The sequence below is a fragment of the Mesoplodon bidens genome (genome assembly GCF_964165515.1).
Source record: "Mesoplodon bidens genome assembly, chromosome: 15".
Taxonomy (NCBI): Eukaryota; Metazoa; Chordata; class Mammalia; order Artiodactyla; family Ziphiidae; genus Mesoplodon; species Mesoplodon bidens.
In genome coordinates, this window is record NC_138171.1 from 72,346,328 (window position 1) to 72,369,618 (window position 23,291).

Genomic DNA, 23,291 nt, shown 5'->3' on the forward strand with positions numbered 1-23,291 from the left:
TATACATCTGGGTTCAGCGTAGAGGGAGCAGGCAAAAAATGCTCACCTCCCAGTTTCCCCCTGGAAAGGGCTTAACTACATACTTTCCCAGCTGCTGCCTGAGGATCCACTTCTAATCAGCCTGCATCTAGGTGTTGACAGCAATTCTCCCCTTTGGGATACTGATGGGTCGTGGCACACCCTCAATTACTGGGAGCCACTAAGAACAAAGTCAGGGGTACTTAACAGCTTATCAGTTGCTCATCAAGTAGCTTGGAGATCAGAAAGTCGTGGGAGACAACCAAGAGCTCAGATCAGGCTAATTGATGAGGTTTATCTCCTATTTGAGACCATTCTGTCAAGACTGTGAGAGGTGGCTATTGTATCTAATGTGCAGGCATCAAGACTGAGAGTGAAGGAAAATAAACAGAGGAATATGTTCTAAACAAAAGAACAAGCAAAATCTCCAGAAACAGATCTTCATGAAAGAGATAAGTGATTTACCTGATAGAGTTCAAAATAATGGTCATAAAGATGCCCACCAAGGTCAGGAGGGCAATTCATAAATAAAGTGAGAACTTCAAAACAGATAGAAAATATAACTACCAAACAGAATAACTGAATATTGAATAATACAATAACTAAACTGAAAAATTCAACAGAGGGGTTCATAGCAGACTCGATCAAACAGAAGAAAGGAGCAATGAACTCAAAGACAGTCCAGTGGAATTCATCCAGTCAGAGCAACAAAAAGAAAAAAGGAATGAAAAAGAGTGAACATAGCTCAGGAGACCTGAGACACCATCAAGTGGACCAATATACACATTATAGAGGTCCTAGGAGGAGAGAGAGAAAGGAGCAGAAAGCTTATTCAAAGAAATAATGGCTGAAAAGTTCCCTAACTAACTTGGAAGAAAAAAAACCAGACATCCAGATAAAGGAAACTCAAAGAGTACCAAATAAGATGAACCTATACTGACACACATTATGATTAAATTGTCAAAAGTTAAAGGCAAGGAGAGAGACTTAAAAGCAACAAGAGAAAAGCAACTTGTTACCTACAAGAGAACCCCGTAAGACTACAAGTAGATTTTTCAGCAGAAACTTTACAGGCCAGAAACAAGTGGGATATATTCAAAGTGCTGAGAGAAAAAGCTGCCAACCAAGAATACTATATGCAGCAAAGTTGTCCTTCAGAATCGAAGGATAGAATTTTCCAAACAAACAAAAGCTGAAGTTTATCACCACTAGATCAGCCTTACAAGAAATGCTAAAGGGAGTTTTTCAAGCTGAAGTGAAAGCTACTAATAAGCTATTTAGTAACATGAGAACATATGAAAGTATAAAATTCACCGACAAAGGTAAAATATATAGTTAAATTCAGAATACGCTAATATTGTAATAGTGGTGGGTAAGTCACTTATAAAGACAAAAGTATTAAAAATAAATATAACTACAATAATTAAGGGACACACAACATGAAAAAGACAAAACATCAAAAATACAAAATGTAGGGGGTGTGTAAAAACGTAGACTTTTTGTATGCGAATATATACCCAAAGAAAATGAAATCAGTATCTTGAAGAGATATTTGCACTCCCGTGTTCATTGCAGCATTACTCACAATAGACAAGATATGGAAACAACCTAAGTGTCCACCAACAGATGAATGGATAAAGATGTGGCATATATATACAATGGAATGTTATTCCGCCACAAGAAAGAGGGAAATCCTGTCACTTGTGACAACATGTATAGACTCTGAGGGCATTATGCTAAGTGAAATAAGCCAAAGACAAATACTGTATGATGTCACTTATATGTGGAATCTAAAAAAATCAAACTCACAGAAACAAAGTAAAATGGTGATTGCCAGGGGCTGGGGGGTGGGGGAAACGGGGAGATACTGGTCACAAGGCACAAACTTTCAGTTATAAGATGAATACAGTCCAGCAATTTAATGTAGAGCATAGTGATTGTAATTAACCATAATTATATACTTGAAAGTTGCTAAGAGAGTACATTTGTAATGTTCTCGCCCCCAACCCAAATGGTATGTCACAGGTGGAGGTGTTAGCTAATGCTATGGTGGTAATAATTCTGCAATATATAACTGCATCAAATCAACAATGAACACCTTAAATTTACACAATGTTATGATGTCAATTACAACTCAATAAAACTTCATACAATTTTAATGTACCTCTATGCTAAAAAATCTTCTAACTGGCACCACTGTATATTTCCAAGTACCCTAATCCAATGGAGAAGTAAGATGGACATTACATAATGATTTTGTCTTTACTTTTTGATGGCCATTCATTAAAGTGCTATTTCACATAGCTCTCCTGGTGACTGGATGTCTAGTAGTCACAGAATTACCCACTCATGTGCTCCAAAGGTGGATGTCCACTTTATAAACAAGACACTCTTGATGTGTGTGTATATACACAGAAGTGTTTCTCAAGGAGTGGGTCCCGGCCCAGCAGCACTAGAGTCACCTGAAACTTAAAAATGCAAACTTCCTGCCCCATTGCAGACTTAATACTTAGAAACTCAGTGAAGCCCAGCAATCGGTGTTTGAATAAGCCCCCCCCAGGGGATTCTGGTGCACACTAAATTTTCAAACCACTGAATTAAATCATCAGTACTCAAAGATGAAGTAAATTACATGAATGAGACAACATAACAAGTAAAGGTTAACTCTGAGTTAACCTGGTGCAAAAGTCCACATGTCAACTCCAGGGGCAGCTATATGGGCGCACAGGGCCTTGGCAGTGCAGACCCCCACAATGAGTGGAATGAGTTGGGACTTGAAAACGGGTTGAGTTTCAAGTAGGAGATGGCTCTAACAACAGTGACCAGTGGAGACCAGCCACTACGGAATCTAGTCTGTGCATATATTGTGTTCTCTCTGACCAAGCTTGACTGCTTGCATGTGAGTGACAACTGTCCACAAGGACATGTTCAGTGATGTGCCGATCCAGGCATGTTTTCTCACAAAGACCACGTGTCACAGTCGGCTGAAAGCCAACGAATGCAGCATCACTGACAGCATCATTCATGTAAGTCAGACGGATCATAGTAGGAAACGCTTTTATTCTTTAAAAGCAATTGTCTTAAGAAAACGGAATCAAAACTGTAGTTGCTGGTAACCACACTGGCCATTTTTAGAATAGTACATGCTATTAGGAAAAAGCCATTTCTTTTTTCTTCTGAGATGCCCCTTGCTGGATGATCTGCATCTATTCTATAACAACATGAACAATACACACGATGAGCATGTTTAGTGAGCAAGACTCACTCTCAATGGGCGAGAGCCGTGGCTTCCTCTAAACACTTCTCTTGGCTGCAGATGACCAAATAATTTAATTACACTTTTTCAGAGCTTAGAAAGGCTAACCACTAGTCATGCCAGAGCTCAACAAACCAGCACTAATGATCACCAAAAAAAGGCACTTTAAAATACTGCTGACAAGAAGTGACACTAATGCAATGAGGACTGGTCTAAGCCCTGCACTAAACTTTGTTACAGTTCACATGGACAGTGTGTTCTCTCTGTCTCCATGTGGATGTGTGTGCACATATAAATGTATGTATGTATGCGCATATACCAACATCCACATACATGTATCTATCTATCTCCGTAAGCCTCTGGGGAGGGAAAAAAAACATTTCTGTTTCATTTAATAGTACACAAAAATTCTAGTCACTTTATTTGGAACAAAGAATGAGAGGACTGGCAAATTAATTCAAAAAAGTACCCTACAACACCTTTCTACTGACAAAAACAGCAGTAAAATAAATACTCAGATCTTTTCTAGGTCATCAACTATTAAAATAATAAAATATAAAAAATTTTAAAGTTTATTCCATTGGAGGGAAAAGGGTGGACATTTTTGGTACTGTAAGTCTCACACACATTCATATTGCTTAGGTTGAAGAGAACATAATGAACAGAGGAAATTTCTTCCACAGATTCCTTCGTTTCAGTACTCAAGTTTCACTGATGGTGTGTTATTCCACTTGGCTTAACATATAAACAAAGCTTTGTATAAATATATTTCTTTGATCTCTAAATTCTCAAGATATTTGCACAGAGCACTAAAAGTACTTAGAGGATTTTTGTGAAATAAACACAACTGGCCATATACCAGTCTACTGCTTACCCCAGGCTTGGGTATTCTGGCTCGAGGTTTTGACAGACAGAACCAATCTGTGTCAGAGGTGGACAAAAGGCTTACTTGTCCTTCCCACGAACAGGGGTATAGACACGTTCTCATTCTTAGGATATGAAAACACAATTAGTAATGGCATTTAAAGTTTACTTACTAACTGCATAATGTCTGAGAACAAAAATCAAAGCAATTTTTGAAAGGCTGAGTCAGACTCTGGGCACTTCCGTTTTTTAGCTGCTGGCTCTTCAGTCTTGTGTGATTCTAAAGTGCTGGTGCTGGATTTGAGACTGGGGTCTGCTTTAAGGTTGTCCATGGCAACAGTGAAGCCTGAGAGAAGGTATCCCCCACCTCCGCTCATCAGTAGTTTGGGATGACTTCGATCTGGCAAAACCTAATCAAGACAGAAAGACAGACATTCATGTTTTCCTAAGCAGATAAAGCCATGTTAACAATACACATGCCAGAAACGAACATTTAAATGACACAGATTTGCCTGAAGAGAGACCAATTTAATCAGACCAATTCCTAAAGAGGTCCGTCTTTCACATGACAGTGCAGATAAAAGCGTAGAAATTGGTTTAAGTGATTTTCTTTTGAAATATAAAACTGAAACCATTTCTCTTAAACCTGAAGCAAGTTTCTGGGGGTGAAAGGGCAACTGGTTTGTGTAGTGCTCTGGGCCTGGTTTTCTCCCTCTTTCTTCATGGTCAACAGTGGAGCTGGGTCCATGGAGAAGTAGCTACTGGACATACATCCAGAGCCTTCTTTCTCCAACACTCTATTAATTCTGTCAAAAATTCTTCTCTCCTGTTCCCAGAGCTAAATAAGATGACTACCAAGAAGCACAGGGTTTCCCAGGTCTGCAGAGTGTCCTGGATTAAGTAAGATGTCCAGGAAGCAGGGCAGGGCCTGTGACAGCCATGGAGGTGCACCCCCAGATCTCTAAGAGGGAACTGGCTGTGAGCTGAAGCAATAGAATGCCTCTAGCTGCTGCTTCTTTGAGATTCACACCCAGGGAGGCTATTCCTAGTTGATAACTGAGCATGGGTACCACAACTAGACCATTTCTGTCCAACACAGGACTCCTGTAATGGGCAATTTTTGCTCTGGGGTTCCTCATCATCCTGGCTGAGACTTTCCCAGAGCAGCACTGCATGCTCTTCCTCCCCTCCCCTCCTTCCTCCCACTTTTCACAGGCATCAGACCTGTATCACGGTCTGACAGCTCTCCCTGCCTAATCCTGCTCCCTCTTGTCTTATCTTTCACAGGCATTTCTCTTACACTTTTAATTCTATCTTCGCATATACATTCCAGAGGACATGAACTGACACGGAGCCCACCAGGACCTCTCGAACACTTGTTGCAAAGACATCCCAGCAGAAAGGAAAGGGTCACTTTCTTGTTAGCCTAGGGATTTTGCTATTATCAGTTATTCCCTCTACAGTGATCTCAAGGCCTTGGGGAAACATGAACCATAGTTGTTTGCATTTTAAATGTCTCTGGACTCGGGTATCTGAGTAATAGACCATGACGTGAAAAAAGAAAAAAGGGTCCGGAAAGGTCAGGGCACTTTCTCTGAGTTATAGACGTGAGACTCTTTCATCTCTATAGATAGAAACAGGGAGATCCCTAATTAACAGCTTCTGGCACTACTGTGCAGAGCCAGCGACCCGGGAGAGCAGCTCCCAAGGACTGGCTGTGAGCACACATACCTGGTAATTTCTGAGCCAGGTTTCAGACAGCCTGAGATTGATGACCCCTCCTCTTTCCCGCAGTTTTGTGTAGCATTCCAACAGAGGCTAAAGGCATAAACAGAGTTCTGTTAATAATTATTTTAAGGGTGCAATTTGAGAATCAACATTCAGATGCAAGAATTCTTGTCCACTCTGTTTCAGTATTACCTCTTTATATTGACAGTAGACCACAAATGGCCTTGAAGGAGCCACAAAGTCCAGCAAAGACAGCAGCAGTGGAGTGGGATGGAAACGACTAGCTACAATTAAACTGCAAGGAAAATGTTAGACAAATTATTTCTCTATGTCCCCAAAGCAGAGCATAGGTTTTAAAATGCATTTAAAATATCACGTATTTATTTGCATGACTCACACAAGGAAGCACTTTAAATACAACATTCTAGAGAGTCCAACAATAAAATCACGAGCTATTACTTTCTAGGAAACACAAACTGGATTATAAACTCTCATGGTGATTGGCAACTCCAAGCGGCCAACTTAGAGTTGGCAACTCTGATGACAGTCTTGATTTAAAAAAAACAACACTGTAATACTGGCTTTGCAGATACCTGAATCTGCCTTTCCTGTCAGGTTTTCCTTAGCCCATGCCCTCAGGCAGTATCACATCAACTGGAATGCCCCCCAACCTGCACCTAGCGGGACTACACAGCCCAATCTGATGTGCCATCATTGGAGAAATCTCAATTTCTTCTAAAACTCTGAAAGCAGCATAATCAATTTCCCATCTCTGGCAGATGCAGCCTCCTTTCTTTAAAAACCCAGGACAGGATCATCATGTTTGCCCTCATTACAACCGAAATAGACAAGCAGACAGAGAATGCTAATCTGCTTGAAGCAGGGCCCACGAGCACCAAGGTGTCGCCTGTGTTCTTTCATCAACACACCCGTCTGCGTTTCTTTCACTCAGCAGAGCAGCAGCCTCTAAACGTCTTTTCTTCTGCTCTTCTTGTCTCCTCTGCTTTTCCTGAATCTTCAAGAAGAAAAATAAGATACCAACATACTGAGGTCATTCAGTCGGGTTTATGGAAACACTGGTCTGTCAAAACATTTTAATAATATTTATCAACTTGGACTAAGGCAACAGGAGGAGATCATTTATAAGGAAGCTGAAAACACATAAGAGAGCCCTTTGGTTATAAAACTACCATGCAGCCACCTATACAATGCTTCTGTATCCTAAAGCTCCATCCCAAAGATTAAATCACACGTGTGTACACTCACACACACTTTTTCTCTGTTTTGATATTTGTTACCTTGGAAGCTGACGCTCCAAAGCCAAATCAAATCTCAGGGCTTACATGAAGTTAAATGAAGCCTGAGGAAGGTACTGAGGGTAGTGGGAACTCTTAACATTCTTACATAATCCTTTTTGCTTCCTCTCTCTTTAGGCTCCTTATAGTCTGGATTTTGAGAGACAATTTCCATTGTTTCTTGTTCTTCTGGGTGATTGCTCTCTGGGGCCTCTGGCATGCTGTCTTCGTTCTCTTGTTCTGAAGTCTGTTTTTCCTCCAGTGTGCCATTACTTTCTTCAACCGAAGCACTGTCTTTTGGCTCTGAAGATAACATCTCAGCAGAAAATGTTCCATTTAAGAGCCTGTCCACTTGGTTGAGGGGGAATTCATAAAGACCACTGAGGAAAGATTTTGGAAATCCAAAACATGCTGTTGCTGCCCGAACAGGTCCACCTCCAGGGTACAGCTGAATAATGGAGCCAAAACCTGAACAGACAAAAGAAACAAATATCTGCTCAATGGAGGCAGCTCTAGACTATGCAACCCTTGGGGTACTCCACAGTAAGGAGACTGAAGGTCTCTCTGCTTTACGCTGTTCAGAGGTTGAAGGTGATGCAGCTCCTCTGGGGGTCCATCTGGAGTCCATGCGTATTCCCAGTGGGGGTAACAGAATTCCAAACAGGTACACAGGAAGTCTTAAAGAAGTGTACCCCCCTTGACACTACAGTAAAACCCTGTGATCATATAAATTTTGTATGTCACATGATTGGTGATTGGTTCTCAGCATCCCCCAAGTCCAATCTTTAAACAGGGTAGTTAGAAGTTCTTATCTTCAACAGGGTCATAAAAAGGGCAGACAAATCAGGCTGTGTTGTACTCTTCTAGTACAGAATACATCCCTAGTATTCTTCCCACCCTATACTCTCAATTCAGGCCGGTAAAATGAGCACCAGCTATCCAAGAGTTTAACTGAAATCACGGTCCTGGAGGTCCTAGCCAGTCACAGGCTTCAGAACCATCCCCACTGACACAGAAGCTGGAAAGGACACTGCGTCGGGAGTGCCAGCACAGCTCAGGCTGGGAGCTGTGGGCTACGGAGGAAGGTCCCAGAGACTGGAGCTGTGCAGGCACACCCAAGTCATTTCACTCGCTTCCAGTAACTCAACCTCACTTTCCATGAGTTTGAGTTTTTTAGACCCCTCGTCTCGAATCATGGTAGGTTTTTAATGAACGTGAAAACGTTAAATCTTACCTCCCATTCGTTCCATTATTGCACCCAGCACCAAGCCTGCACATGTTTCCATCACAATCATTTTATTGCCAGCACGGATATTTCCCAACGTCAGCATCTGGGCTAGTGTATCGTATCTCATGTGGCTAAGGAAAAAAAATGATTCATTCATTTATAGCTAAGCAAAGTCTGCTATTTTAATCATAATTTTTCAAGTTTTGTTTGTTTCATAAAAATGGTGTTGGTAAGATTATTGATTGCTTTGGAGGCAATAGTAAAAAAGGACTTACAATTTATGAAGTAGGAGGACACTTTATGCAGATGAGCAAGATTTTCATTTTACTTAAAATCATGACTTTCTTAAAGATATACTTTCCCCCAATTACACTTTTGAAAGGAAACAAAGCGTACTTAATTTTTCCAGGTTCTCTTGCATAATACATAACTGAAAGAATGCGGGTGGATGGCTTCACAACAGTAATCATGGCTTCATATCTGGGGAAGGAAAGACAGAACATCAATTTTAAAAAGCTAGTTTAAAAATATTTTATTTTTAATAATATATTTTATAAATCTATAAAAAGATTTTATATTTTCATCCTTTTAAAAACAAAAATTACTTACTTCTTTTTCTTCTTTTTTATATATTTATCTTGAGCAAATTCTGTCTTGTCTCGGAATGTTGTACTATTTTCAATTAATTGCTGAACTATTTCCTACAAGAAAAGGAGCAAGCAGATTTCCTGAAACTTTATTTTCACAGCACAGATACTTCAAAGGTTTCTTACCCCAGAATGTATCCAAAGGTCTGATTCTCCAGGCCCTTTTCCACAGAAGTCCAAATGGGTGACCTTTGTATTTTTATACTCTTATCTAGAATTTGTATTAAAATGTAAGTACTTTAAACTCCATTTAAATCAAAGTAAAAGAACAGACATACAATAAAGGGAGAAAAGAGGTAAAGAAAACTGTCAGTCCTGAAGACACTGGCTGAAAACGTTACTGAAAATGAACAAAGTTAAGCTCTGAGATGCACTAAGTTATCAAATTCTCTTTTGCTAACACTATTAGTAATGTCATTCACTTACATTCCTGCCTATAAGAAACAATACCTTTGATATACTGAATTGCATATACACTTCAAGCTATTTTTAACAGAAGTGTACAGTATTTTTACATTTTACCTTAGGAGAAGTCTACTTTAAAATGCAAGCAATCTCCTAAATACCAAATGAAAACAAAAAAAAAAGTCCTTTGAATTTTACCTCGCCTTTAATGCCTTTGTCCTTTAAAGCTTTTATGTCATCTTGAGTAAGTTTCTGAGATTTCCCATCATCGATTATATTTCGATTATCAGTGCCCGCTTCTTTGGTCTCTAAGGAAGAAAATTGCTCTATGACATGTATGATCTGAAATTATTTAAAAATCTTTCCTATTCTAAGTTCGTATCCACATCCAGCCCATCAGCCACTTGAATCTGGCCTTCCGGTTCCACTGCCCCCACCCCAATCCACTATCCTTTCTTGTCACGACTACCCCAAGCCACTCACTCATATTCTTGTTCCCACTCTTGTCCCCTTACAATCTACGTGACACCAAAGTTCTCTTTTTAAAATGCAAATTGGCTCATCTATTCCAACGCACAAACCCACAGTGGCTTCCAGTAGCAATTCAAAGACGACCCGCAAGGTTGTATATGACCTGGCCCCTGGCTACCTTTCCAGGGCTCATTTCTCAACCCCTGTACTCAGCCACATTGCCCTTCTTTCTGTTCCTTAGACACAGCAGCATGGTCTCAATGCGGGGCTTTGGCACTTGCTGCTCCCTCTGTCTGGAATGCTCTCGTGACATCTCCAAGTGGGTGGATCCTTTCCATCACTCAGGGCTGAGCTCACCATCTCAGACAAGTTTCACGTCTTTCAATCAGCCTTCAGTACACCCCCCTGCTCTATCATCTGCACAGCACACATCACCATCTGAAATTATGCTGTTTGCTTATTTTTGGTGTTCCCCACTGCTAAATAAATTTTATGGGATAGTCTATCTAAGGAACTGCTGAAATTGCACTGCTTAATCATGTCTAGAACATATCTGGTGCTTAATAAAAACATGAATGTTGATTTAAAAGTAATTAATAAACTGGTTTGAACCAGAACTTCAATAGTGTTTTAATTATTTAATTTTAATAATTAAGTATTTTAATTTTATTAATAAAATATTTAAGCACATTTATTTTGATAAAAATTTAAGTATTTAATTTTAATTAACAATAATACTAAAATTATGGGGTCGTTACTCTAACAGGCAAGGCACTGTTAAGAACTTCCTCTGTGTCATATGATTGAACACTCACCACAGCTTGGGCAATAAACGTATTTATGGCCCTATTTTACCGATGAGAATATAAAACTTAGAGAAACCAAATAACTAGGTCAAGGTTACAAAGTAAGTGATGAAGCTGGAACTTAAACCTAGTCAGTTGAATTCAAAGCCAGACCTCTTATCCTTACCCTATATGTTAACTACCTCAAGAGCTGGTAACTTCTAGACACCAACAGGGCTCCACACCCACTCTTACAATGAAGCTGCAAGGATTCATGGCATCAAATACCTGGCCCAAGGTCGAAGAGCTGGTTAATGATGGGCAGGAGTCAGAACCCAGGTATCTGAAGGCCAAAAGCAGACCCTAATTAATTCCACCAAGCTACAGTTCTTAGATTATGAGTTTAGATTTCTTTGGGGACAGCCTGGGCTAGCATTCTAGAATTAATTCGAGTTGACAGGTTTCTGAGTAGCCAGCTCAAGAGCATCTATTTCATACATCCTAAGTAGTACAGTGCACCTGAAGTAGGCTCTTCCTTCTTCTTCTTAGGCTGAAGACTTCCTCCACTGGTCACTTCAAATGTGGTTCCATAACTATGGCCAATGACGTTATCCAGATAGAACCACTGTTTTTCAAAAGTTACTTTTCTGGGGAAGAAATGCAATCAATTAGCTGAATCTCATTTGTATTCAGTATAGGGAAGATTTGTTCAATCTAGGTTATTTCATAATCAGTCTCCCTAAAGGATGATCAGCAGCATTATCTCTGACCATGAACCGACAAATGAACTAGAGAGGATTGGGTTGGGGCCAGAAACACAAAACACTGCACAAAATTAATAAAGAAGGCACAAAAACACTGAATTTGGAATGAGAAACAAGGACAGAAGACATTCCTCTTCCGAGGCATTGGTCTGGCTCCAATTTGCACTGTCTGACAGGATGTCCAAACTCGCAGACTTCGGATTTCCTGAGCAGCAAGATTGCCATGCCACTGAGACACACACTGTGACGCCTCTTGTAACTTACACAAGAAAATCTCAAAACTGAACAATCATTGAGATGACAGGGATTTAACAAATTCCCTGGCCTGACTGGCCATTTTCTTTGAAAATCATCCCGTAAAAGCAAATGATATTTACATATGAACATTACTGACAATCTACACATGTGTAAACAGTACCTAACACTGATGAGGCTCTACTGAGGCCCAGGCAATCTCAGCTTTTCCCATTACCCAGATTTTTATCTTCTTACAATTTAAAAGGGAAAGCCCACAAAAACAAAAGAAACTTTCCTTTCAAAAGACAAAAACTAACACCCACCGAGTGTCGATCAGGGGTTAGGTAGTATGTGCCTGGTGTTTCATACTTTTTGATTTAATTCTCAATTAAGTAATCCTGGGACACAGCTCTTTCCAGATGAGCAAACTTGAAACTGAGGGAAAAGTGTCTTGCCCAAGATTCAGTTACACACTAGGAGCTGGGATTCAAATCCAAGTCTGCCTGACCTAAAAGCCTGGTTCTTTCCACTGCACCACACGGTCTATCCAGCAAAGAACAAATGGATCTCAGGAAGCCCTGCTTAGCTTCAGGACATGGCCCATATCAACAGAACTCTGCATTCTGAAAGATGTACACTGGTTCATTTTCTTTATGCCCCATCCTACACCTTCTCTTTCTTTCTCTGTGCCCCAAGAGGCCAACCATAACAGAATGCACAGACCGCATCACACAGGCTCCCTTGCTGAATGAAGGCTTCCTACAATTCTAGACCCTTGGATGCATCACCAGTCTCTACTGGTTCTCTAAACCTTGTCACATCTCTGTATGTGTATGTGTCACATCTTCATTAAGTCTCCTTACTTGAACCACCTGAGTGAATTTCTCCAAGATCCTAAGTATCCAGACAGGGCCAATTCTTGCTCTTTGCTGGCTCCTCAGTGATTAACACATAACAGACACTCTAAATATTTGCTGACATGAATCCCCTCAGAGAAGCTGAAACTCAGCTCAGCCCAGATGTGTACCCTCCCCCACCTCATCCTTAGAGTAGCCCAGTGCTAGCAAAACACTGTGTCTGAGCTGGGTTGGGTTTACCCCCTGGCAGCTGGTCTGATATGCAAAGAAGGGTGTGTCACTCAAACTGATTGGCCTGACAAGAGGTCACTGCCCTAGTCAGGAAAGTGGGACCCAGTCAGAAGGACATGGAGCCACACCTTCCTTGGGGAAGAGGGGGATGTGCAGAGTCTGCTCACAGAGGCAGGATTGCTTCTGCCCAACCAGATGAGTGCAGCCCCGAGGAAACAGTGAAGGGAGAGTCTGGCCTGGGATGTAGTTGAGCTCAAAGAGTCGTTTTCTAAACAAAATGGAAACTAATGCTATGGCTTCTGCCAAGAAAACTGATGCAAAGTGTTTCAAAATAAATGTCTAAAGAATACTTTTTAGAAATAAAGATGTAACTGTCTGTCTCCTTGGGAATGAAAAGCTCTTATCTAAAAGAGCACATTTGTAAGAAGCAAACTCAAACAACCACATCTCACGATCAAGCAACTTAAAAGGACAACACGAGAAAGAAAAACCAAAGGTTCATCTGCACATGGAATCGTTCATCGAACGTATAACCTAAGGACTTTGCTGCACTGCTATACATCAATTAAAAAGCTTAAATAATTCGTATTAGCACTTTACACATTTCTAATCAGAAATTCTGAAAAGCAAAAAGCACTGGTTTCAAGAATACAAAATAAAGTTGTGATGAGGGGGGCTCTGGAAAGCAAGAATGAGACTAGAGGATGAAGGGTGGGTTCTGCGAGAAGACAGGAGAAAATAACTCAAAACCTGGGGCAAGAACCCCAGGACAGGGGGTGGGGTGGGGGCCTGGAGAGAGGGGCGGAGCATCTGAGGGCCAAGAATGGGAAAAGGACCCTGGAAAGTGTAAGTGAGATGCTTAAGATAGAGGGCCAGTATGAGATCACGGAGGGGAGTTCTGTAGGAAGACAGAAGGAGTGAGGGAGATCTCGAGAGCCAAGGATGGGATCCTGGGGGCAAAGGTCTCTGTGGGAAGAACCGAGAGGAGATAACGAGGGAGAGGATTGGGAATCCAGAATGGATTGGGAATCCAAGAATGGAACCCTGGAGGGAGAGGGTGTCTAGAACATGGGGGCGGAGAACCCCTAAGGCCAGCGACCCGACTTACTTTCTCCGCTGGACTTGCACTGCTTTAAACACATCTTCCCGTTTCAGCACCACGAAGTCGCCGTCGCGGATGCGGTGGTCCCCGGGATGCGGTGGCCGTGGGCCCGGTTGCTCCTCAGAGCCCTCCATGACGCTCAGCCGGTCTCCGAGCTCCGCAGCTTCTCTCCACTTCCCCGCGCTCTGCCCGGTGCCCTGGGGTGTAGGGTGTAGCCGCCGGCAGCCTCACCTCCCACAAATCAAGAGGACTCAAAGCCCTCCGACCGGCACCGCCCCCACGTGCTGCGCGCCGCTTCCGCTTTCCGGTAAGAACCTCAGGACAGCTTCCGGGAGCCTCAAGGCTTCCGTCAGGCCGATCTCTTTGATTGGCTGCCCTCCATCACGCCCCTCCGGTCTCGCCGCAGCTTCGGGCGGAAGTTGCGTCACAGAAGCGCCAAAAAAGAACTTGGAAAACTGGGGTTTGGTTAGCAGAGCTGTTGTGGCGCCCTGCTCTAGACATTTTCCGGCTCCGCTGTGCGGCCTCGGTGGAGAAGCTGAGGTCCCCAAGCCGCTCCTACAGATGAGCCTCGATCCCGCGCGGGGACGTCAGGAGAGCTGAGGGTGAAGAGTCTGCGGGGCTTGGGCAGGGACACCTGAGGAGCTCGGACCGCGGAGTCTCCTCTCCGCCCCGTCGTGCTTCCCCCCCGAGAGGAAGGGAGAACCAGCCCAGCCATGAACTAAGAGAGTTTTGGGACCTCCATCTTTTGCAAGTAAGAACTTAGTCTTGAGGAGACGTAAATGAAGTGGGGTATTTAACCAAGCATAGAAGCCCGACGGGTGGCTTTTACCCATTCTCCAGTCCTACCTCTTGCATTTATGTTGGAATTTTTACTAGTTGTTCTCACCATATTACCTCGTTTGAAAAAGATACGGCACGTAGCATTGTCGAAGGAGCACTTCAGCTTGGGAATGTGGAGACGAAGTTTGAGCTCAGTACTGTCAACAGACAACTTTGATCTTGATCAGTTCGCTTCATTTCTCTGGTCTTCAGTTTCTTAACGTATGGTGTGGTCTAGATGATTATCAAAGCCCTGTTAGTGCCCATAACATGAACTTGTTATTAACTTATTTACTAATTTAAATCGCTTTAAATAAAGATGCGGATACGCTGTCTTGTAATGAATTGCACTACAGTCTATGGATATATTCTTATTTATTTTTATCCTTAGGATATGAACTGTTTTATTGAGGTATAGTTGATTTATAATGTTATGTTAGTTACAGGCGTACAACACAGTGATTCAATTTTTATAGATTATACTTCATTTAAATTTTTTTGGGGGGGCTGTGTCGGGTCTTAGTTGCGGTGCGAGGGCTCTTCGTTGTGGTGCGCAGGCTTCTCACGAGTTGTGGCGTGCGTGTTTTCTCTAATTTTCAGTTGTGGCGCGCGGGTTCCAGAGTGTGTGGGCTGTGTAGTTTGCGGCATGCAGGCTCACTAGTTGAGGTGCGTGAGCTCAGTAGTTGTGGCGTGGGGGCTTAGTTGCCCTGCGCCATGTGGAATCTTAGTTCCCTGACCAGGGATCGAACCCGCGTCCCTGCCTTGGAAGGCAGATTCTTTACCACTGGGCCACCAGGGAAGTCCTTATTTTTAATTTCTTGAGGAAGCTCCACACTGTTTTCCATACTGGCTGCACCAATTTACATTCCCACCAACAGTGTGCTAGGGTTCCCTTTTCTCCACATCCTCCCCTACATTTATTATTTGTTGTGTTTTTGACGATAGCCATTATGACCGGTGTGAGGTGATATCTCACTGTGGTTTTGATTTGCATTTCTCTGATGATTAACGATGTTGAGCATCTTTTCATGTGCCTCTTGGCCATCTCTAAGTCTTCTTTGGAAAAATGCCTGTTCAAGTCCTCTGTTCATTTTTTTGGATATTGAGTTGTACGAGTAAACTATTTTCTTCAGCAGACTTTATTTTTTAGAATAGTTGTAGGTTTACAACTATTGTTGTAAAAATTGCACAGAAAGTACAGGGTTCCCATATAGGTCCTCTTCCCTTCCCCCACCCCCAGTTCCCCCATTATTAGCATCTTGCATTAGTGTGATACATTTGTTGCAATTGATGGACCAAAATTGATACATTGTTATTAAAACCCGTAGTTACATTAAGATTCACTCTTTTTGTTGTATAGTTTCGTGGGATTTGACAGATGCATGATTTCATGTCCACCCTTACAGTATCATACAGTATGGTTTCACTGCCCTGTGCTCTACTTACATGAATTATTTTAAAACCCATTTAAAAAAATTTTTTTTTGGCTGCGTTGGGTCTTCGTTGCTGTGCACAGGCTTTCTCTAGTTGCAGCGACCGTTGTGGTGTGCAGGGTTCTCATTGCGGTGGCTTCTCTTGTAGAGCACAGGCTCTAGGCGCGTGGGCTTCAGTACTTGTGGCACATGGGCTTAGTAGTTGTGGCTTGTGGGCTCCAGAGCGCAGGCTCAGTAGTTGTGGCACACAGGTTTAGTTGCTCCGCAGTAGGTGGGATCTTCCTGGACCAGGGTTCGAACTCGTGTCCCCTGCATTGGCAGGCGGACTCTCAACCACTGTGCCACCAGGGAAGCCCCTTAAAACCCATTTTTAAAGATCACTTATATTTTGATTTATTGCTTTTCAACCAGGAACTATCTTTATGGGTTTGAGTTTAATAAAAATGAGTCTTGGGAATTCCCTGGTGGTCCAGTAGTTAGGACTCAGTGTTTTCACTGCTGTGGGCCCGGGTTCGATCCCTGATCAGGGAACTAAGATCATGCAAGCCGCACGGCATGGCAAAAAATAAAATAAAAATTTTTTTTAAATGAGTATCTCACCATGTACAAAGTAGAAAAAAGCAGCAAGGGATAATTAGCCCCCAAAATGATATTAACAAATATGAATATGCTTTCAGAAAAACTTTATTGCATTTCAACAAATTTATCTAAAAATTGCAAATAACCCATCTATCAGTATTGGCCTAGAAATGATCTTGCTTTCATTGTCATTTTAACACAGTCGTTCTAAATCTGGAAAATTAACTTCTTTTCCATTTTGGCCCCTACAGGAAAAGAAAGGTTGAAACATGTATGTACCCGTCCCACTCCTGTACTTCCGCAGAAAGATCTGTCTTAGATACCTATGTAAGAATATCCAGGGAGTTCCCTGGTGGTCTAGTGGTTAGGATTTGGAGCTTTCACTGCCGTGGCCTGGGTCGGGAAACTGAAATCCCACAAGCCATGCAGTGTGGCCAAAATAAAAAAAGTAAATTAATTTTTAAAAAAAGGATATCCATGTATAGCTGATAAAAGTGGATATGGCACAGCTGGATTGTCTATATATAAGGAGCTATGATGATATATTCCTAATGTCACAGGTCAGGATAATGTTCAGGCAGTGCTGCCCTGTAATAAGTCTCACAACACTACAGAGGTATCTTAGAGTTAATTACCTGTCTTATTTTCATTTCTATTGTGGGAGTTCCATGAAAACAGGTATGGTACCTTTTCTTATACCTTTTCTTATTTTTATCCCATGATAAATCCCATGACAAAAATAAGAAAAGGCGTAAGCATTCAGTATACTTGGTTAAACATCTGTGGTATGCCTTAAAAAGAGATGAGGATTAGAAGAATTACTGCAGAGTGTTTGGGGTTTGTACCATGCTGTGCAACATTGCTGGTCTCAAACTATAATATATATTAGTTTTTCTTATTTACTATGTTAATACATTTTTAGGGGCACTATTTCTCCTATAGTTTTGATGAGGACTTTCCTAATCTCTATCTTTTAAAAGACATGAATGGAGAGTACAGAGGCGGAGGATTTGGACGGGGAAGATTTCAAAGCTGGAAAAGAGGAAGAGGTGGTGGGAGCTTCTCAGGAAAATGGAGAGAACTAGAGCATAGACGTGACCTGAATAAAGCCACAGGAAAACATCCTGGTAGGGGAGACCAACGATAGTGCAATTTTTTTTTTCCTTCGTGAAGGAATCTGTTCATGCCTGTCATGAAAAGCAGTTTAACTCAAATTTGTCTGTCTTTTATTTGACATTACCCTTAAGGTAATATTTGGATGTTCATATCCAAAATTCTTACTGAAATCTGTAACTTAGATATTCTGTTAATAACATGTCAGGGTCTCGTTGTTATAAGGGGAAGCAAATAGGAAAAAAAAATGTTTGTTCTGTTTCTATTAACCTAGTATTCTGTTTTTGTGGTTTTGTTTGTTTTTTCAGAACAAACCCCACACTCTTTGCTGCTACAGTCAACGTTGGATCAATTCATACCATATAAAGGCTGGAAGCTTTATGTGTCAGAAGGTAGAGTTAAAAGTGCAAAAAGTACCATAAGTCTTATTTTCTTTAACTTTTTTTGGATGCTACATCTCATATTACTGTTCATTTGGCATATATATATATATATATATATATATATATATATATATATATATATATTCCCTCTTCTTTAATCTTAGTTCACCCAAACAATTGAATTATGTTTATGTTTCAAGAGCATAATTTTTCATTTTTCTATAGGTCAGAAAAACAAACCACACTAGGTATTTCAGAAAGAGGATTTAATACAGGGAATTGGGTATACAGATAGAAGACTGAAAGAGCAAAAAGGGAACACTGAGGTAAACTCCCAGATAGTGTTAACTTTGGAAAGCAACAACCACCCTTATGCCTGAGGGAACAAAAGATAAGTAGTGCTGAGGTTATCAGAACCTAAGAATTGAAAGGAGGAGCCACAGCATAGCTGTGGCTTTGACCTTTGAGGGTCACCCCACAAAGCTGTGCTTGGACCTCTGAAGGATATCTTTCAGAGCTGTCCTCAGACCACCGAGGCGAATTAAGCAGGTTGCTGCTGGTAATTCTGGCAGGAGAGTGGCATGGTTGGTGCTTAGAGCTGGAGGCTAGAACTGTAGCTATCCTCTGTAGCTGGAGAGATGCTGAAAAGAATTGGAAACAAGAATAAGTTCCTTCCTTCCTGCCACCTGCCAGTCTCTAAGGTTGCCTCTAATTGTCAGAATCTTACAGGAGTCTGGGACATTCCTTGTGCAGATCTTGATTGAAGAATCACAAAGCTGAACATAGAAGAGTAGGCTTGGAATCAAGAGACAACAGCCAACACAGTTTGTGTACTAACGTAGTTAAGGAATCTCCTTTTTGTAATCCAGAACATCAGTTCCCATCATACGTCTGTCTGTATGGGTTTGGAGAATCATCTTTCCCATGCTCTGATAATATTATTTGTTTGTTATGAGATATGGGTTTTGTGTTCATGTATATCTGTGTTTTTTTTATCCTCCGGACTGTACTGCTTATGGGCAAGGATCTTGCCCCATACCAGGCACTCAGCATTCATTCTGTGAATGAATGAAGTGATTTACACATGTTTTCTGTGTTGAAAGTCTGTTTTTCTCTGGTGTATAGAAATGTTAGGTTTCATAGTTGATGTGTCTTTTGATGCTTTAGGATGCATTAGCCACTAACACCCACAGTATTTCCCTGGCAGTTAGCTCAGAATACTAGAAGTGATCTTTGGACTGGTTCTAAAAATGGAGTTCACAAGTTGCCTTTGGCCAGTTGTACTTCCAAACTGCTTCATTGTACTGTTTCTCTGTGGGAGACCAATTCAAAAATGTTATAGAACTTTACAATGTGGAAGATAACTTTACAGTTTTGGGACCAGAGTCGGGTGGTAGTCTGCCTCTCCTGATCTCAGGAAGGGATTTGACAAATGGCTATTGGGACTAGTAGGATTTTCTTTGCAAAGAAATAAGAGTTAAAAAATTTTTTTAAACCTCAACATATTTTATTTATTTATTTTTTAACATTTTTGTTGGGGTATAGTTGCTTTACAATGTTGTGTTAGTTTCTGCTGTATAACAAACTCTATCAGCTATACGTATACATATATCACCATATCCCCTCCCTCTTGCGTCTCCCTCCCACCTTCCCTATCCCACCCCTCTAGGTGGTCACAGAGCATGGAGCTGATCTCCCTGTGGAGATCACAAGAACCCAAGCTATGCAGCTTGAGTTTTCGCTTTATTATGTAAGCTGTTTGAACTAGTAGATCTCACTCGGTGTCACAGCTCAATGTAAAGATTTTCAGTTATTGGTGCCTTTAGAGAGAGACACTTCCTATCTGCCTTTCAGATTATGCAGACCGAAACTTGTTTTAGAATCTTATGTTTACATTCTATACCAGTTCTTATCTAAATGTAATCAGAATGTACAGCAATTAGAAGTCATCTACCATGTATATAGTATTTCTTCTGTCTCATGAAAAATACGCTTGTACGTGTGTAATTTTTATTAGTGCTGATGCCATATTTGTTGGATTAGTTTACAGTGACAGCTCTCCTTTTATTGAGAAGATTCAAGCATTTGAAAATTTTTTCACAAGGCATATTGATTTATACGATAAGGTAAGGTTCTTGCATAACAAAGCTACTAGTCCACCTTTATGTGTCATCTTATTGAACAATGTATTTGAGGTGCTAGTGATTGTGATTATAGACACTGGACTGTGTTGGAGTATGAGAGTATGAGAGTATTATTAATACCTACCACAAAGGGTTGTTAAGAGACATAAATAAGTTAATATATTTTAAATATTAGAACTGTGCTTGGCACAAAACTTATAGTACTTATTATCACCATATTTTAAAAAACTTTTTAAATTTAGTTTTATTTATTTTTTATATAGCAAGTTCTTATTAGTTATCTGTTTTATACATATTAGTGCATATATGTCAATCCCAATCTCCCAATTCATCCCCCCCCCACCACCACCACCACCTTTCCCCCTTGGTGTCCATATGTTTGTTCTCTACATCTGTGTCTCTATTTCTGCCCTGCAAACCGGTTCATCTGTACCAGTTTTCTAGGTTCCACATGTATGCGTTAATATACGATATTTGTTTTTCTCCTTCTGACTTACTTTACTCTGTATGACAGTCTCTAAATTCATCCATGTCTCTACAAATGACCCAGTTTCGTTCCTTTTTATGGCTGAGTAATATTCCATTGTGTATATATATACCACATCTTCTTTATCCATTCATCTGTCGATGGGCATTTAGGTTGCTTCCATGACCTGGCTATTGTAAATAGTGCTGCAATGAACATTGGGGTGCATGTGTCTTTTTGAATTATGGTTTTCTCTGGGCATAATGCCCAGTAGTGGGACTGCTGGGTCATAATGGTAATTCTATTTTTAGCTTTTTAAGGAACCTTCATATTGTTCTCCATAGTGACTGTATCAATTTACAATCCCACCAACAGTGCAAGAGGGTTCCCTTTTCTCCACACCCTCTCCAGCATTTGTTGTCTGTAGATTTTCTGATGATGCCCATTCTAACTGGTGTCAGGTGATACCTCATTGTAGTTTTGATTTGCATTTCTCTAATAATTAGTGATGTTGAGCAGCTTTTCATGTGCTTCTTGCCCATCTGTATGTCTTCTTTGGAGAAATGTCTATTTAGGTCTTATACCCATTTTTTGATTGGGTTTGTTTTTTTAATATTGAGCTGCATGAGCTGATATTATCACTATATTAACATTATATGCTTTCTCAAAGTATGTGATTGAATGCTCATATATGGTAAAAAAGCAATCATTATTTTCATACCTTAATATTTTATAGGATGAAATAGAAAGAAAGGGAAGTATTTTGGTGGATTTTAAAGAACTGACAAAAGATGATGAAATAGCTAAGTTGATACCAAATATAGCAAATGAATTAAGGGATACACCTGACAAAACCCTGGCGTGCATGGGTCTGGCAGTACATCAGGTAAGTGTTGATTTTGTGAGACTTTTGTCAAAATTTTAAAGGAAGATTTCACAGTAACAGTACCTTCTCTAAAAGATTCTTAGTTTTTACCAACAGACTTTTGCTAGAACTGAAAGGTTGCTATCCTGTCAGAGGAAGACGTCATAGGCATGGTGGGGTTTAGGGTGTGTCTTAAAGTGGTACTGAGGACTGGACATAAAGCAGAGGAGGTCAGGGTATCCAGGTGAGGGTTCATTACAAAGATTCGTTGCAAATATGTATACACTGCTAGTGACCCAAGGCTGGGAACCTTGGCTGTTGTCTTCAGACTCCTCTCACTCATTAGTTCTTTTTTTTTTTTTTAAATTAATTAATTAATTTATTTATTTTTGGCTGTGTTTGGGTCTTCTATGCTGCGTGCGGGCTTTCTCTAGTGCGGTGAGCAGGGGCTACTCTTCGTTGCGGTGCATGAACTTCTCACTGCGGTGGCTTCTCTTGTTGCAGAGCACAGGCTCTAGGCGCACGGGCTTCAGTAGTTGTGGCACACAGGCTCAGTACTTGTGGCTCACAGGCTCTAGAGCGCAGGTTCAGTAGTTGTGGCGCACAGGCTTAGTTGCTCTGCGGCGTGTGGGATCTTCCCGGACCAGGGCTCGAACCTGTGTCCCCTGCGTTGGCAGGTGGATTTTTAACCACTGTGCCACCAGGGAAGTCCTTCTCATTAGTTCTTCATGTCTAAATTACCACATCCTTTCACTTCTATTTCTAAAATATCTCTTAAATCCGCCTCTTTTCCATCCTTAACAGCCTCTGTCGTAAGACTTCATTATCTTTCCTTAACTGTTGCCATATGTGGTAAAACACGATTTGTCCTTGGAAACTGTGGTGACTCTTCCCTGCCAAATGATATCCAAACCCTTTGTGTGGCACTGAAAGCCTTCCATAACCTGGTTCAACTTCCTCTCCCTGCTCTCCTTCATTCACTGCCATCCAGCTAAACTAAGCTTCCTCTAGGATTCTTACACGTGCTGTCCATTTGGCATAGAATGCCCCTTGCCTCACATGTCCAAATGTCTTGGGCCTAACTCAGTTGTCACTCTGAAACCTTTCTCATGACCCCTTTTCAAAACTCACATGGTTTTTCTGTCTATAAATCTTTATGGTAGCAATTATAGCTGCATATTTGCATCTCATTTTTTCAGACTGGCAGCATACTGCTTTGTACACAAGTAGATGTTAAATATTTATTTTACTTAATGTCAAATGCCAAGGAAGTAAATATTGGTTATTTCAAAAGTCATCTTTATTTTCCTTATCTTAATCACTGAATTTGGAGAAGTAGAAGATATTTTTTCTCCAGAATCCATCCAGAATAGCTTTGGGGGGCTACTGTAAGGACTTTTAATACTAGGTTTAGTTGAGACAGAAGGTAGCAGACAGGGATGCTGGAGTTTTCCAGCCCAAGGACTGCAAAATCCCAGGTAAAACATAATCCACTATAAAATAAGTAATCATAATTAAATATCAGAATTTTAAAGGGCAGTTAGAGTTCTGTTAATATGCTCTTCTGAACTGTTTATATTCTTAACTTCATATTCTCTATA

The 23,291-nt window shown here is 41.0% G+C and overlaps 2 protein-coding genes across 5 annotated transcripts in view; one reads left to right on the forward strand and one right to left on the reverse strand.

Annotated features, from left to right (window-relative positions):
* Positions 1-3,058: 3,058 nt before the first annotated feature.
* Positions 3,059-14,183, reverse strand: TRMT6 (tRNA methyltransferase 6 non-catalytic subunit). 2 transcript variants are annotated; one of them, XM_081255699.1, is made up of 12 exons: positions 13,895-14,183; positions 11,217-11,344; positions 9,640-9,749; positions 8,999-9,090; positions 8,786-8,869; positions 8,396-8,520; positions 7,271-7,629; positions 6,796-6,881; positions 6,059-6,161; positions 5,870-5,956; positions 4,312-4,548; positions 3,059-3,229 (listed from the first exon to the last, which is right to left on the reverse strand). In XM_081255699.1, the coding sequence occupies exons 1-11, from the start codon at positions 14,020-14,022 to the stop codon at positions 4,339-4,341; spliced, it is 1,512 nt and encodes a 503-aa protein (XP_081111825.1). In that variant the 5' UTR covers positions 14,023-14,183; the 3' UTR covers positions 3,059-3,229; positions 4,312-4,338. The 2 variants fall into 2 exon arrangements, with proteins under 2 accessions (XP_081111825.1, XP_081111824.1); XM_081255698.1 differs by having other exon boundaries at positions 3,059-4,548.
* Positions 14,184-14,346: 163 nt separating this feature from the next.
* The window catches only part of MCM8 (minichromosome maintenance 8 homologous recombination repair factor), a 34,662-nt gene continuing 25,717 nt past the window's right edge, over positions 14,347-23,291 (forward strand). For all 3 annotated transcript variants that reach the window (XM_081255694.1, XM_081255695.1, XM_081255696.1), the window contains exons 1-5: positions 14,347-14,639; positions 17,700-17,846; positions 18,141-18,224; positions 20,259-20,341; positions 21,562-21,711. In XM_081255694.1, coding sequence (XP_081111820.1) covers positions 17,702-17,846; positions 18,141-18,224; positions 20,259-20,341; positions 21,562-21,711 — 462 coding nt within the window. In that variant the 5' untranslated portion in view covers positions 14,347-14,639; positions 17,700-17,701. The remainder of the gene's footprint in view (positions 14,640-17,699; positions 17,847-18,140; positions 18,225-20,258; positions 20,342-21,561; positions 21,712-23,291) is intronic.

What these genes read in the sequence shown, in the direction of transcription:
- TRMT6 (XM_081255699.1), bottom strand. Translation starts at nt 14,022, where the DNA reads ATGGAGGGCTCTGAGGAGCAACCGGGCCCACGGCCACCGCATCCCGGG. An exon ending in GAAGGAAGAGCCTACTTCAG is followed by an intron (nt 9,750 to 11,216) that starts GTGCACTGTACT and finishes TTTCTTCCTTAG; the next exon opens with AGACCAAAGAAGCGGGCACT. An exon ending in CCTGGCTCAGAAATTACCAG is followed by an intron (nt 4,549 to 5,869) that starts GTATGTGTGCTC and finishes TGTCTTGATTAG; the next exon opens with GTTTTGCCAGATCGAAGTCA.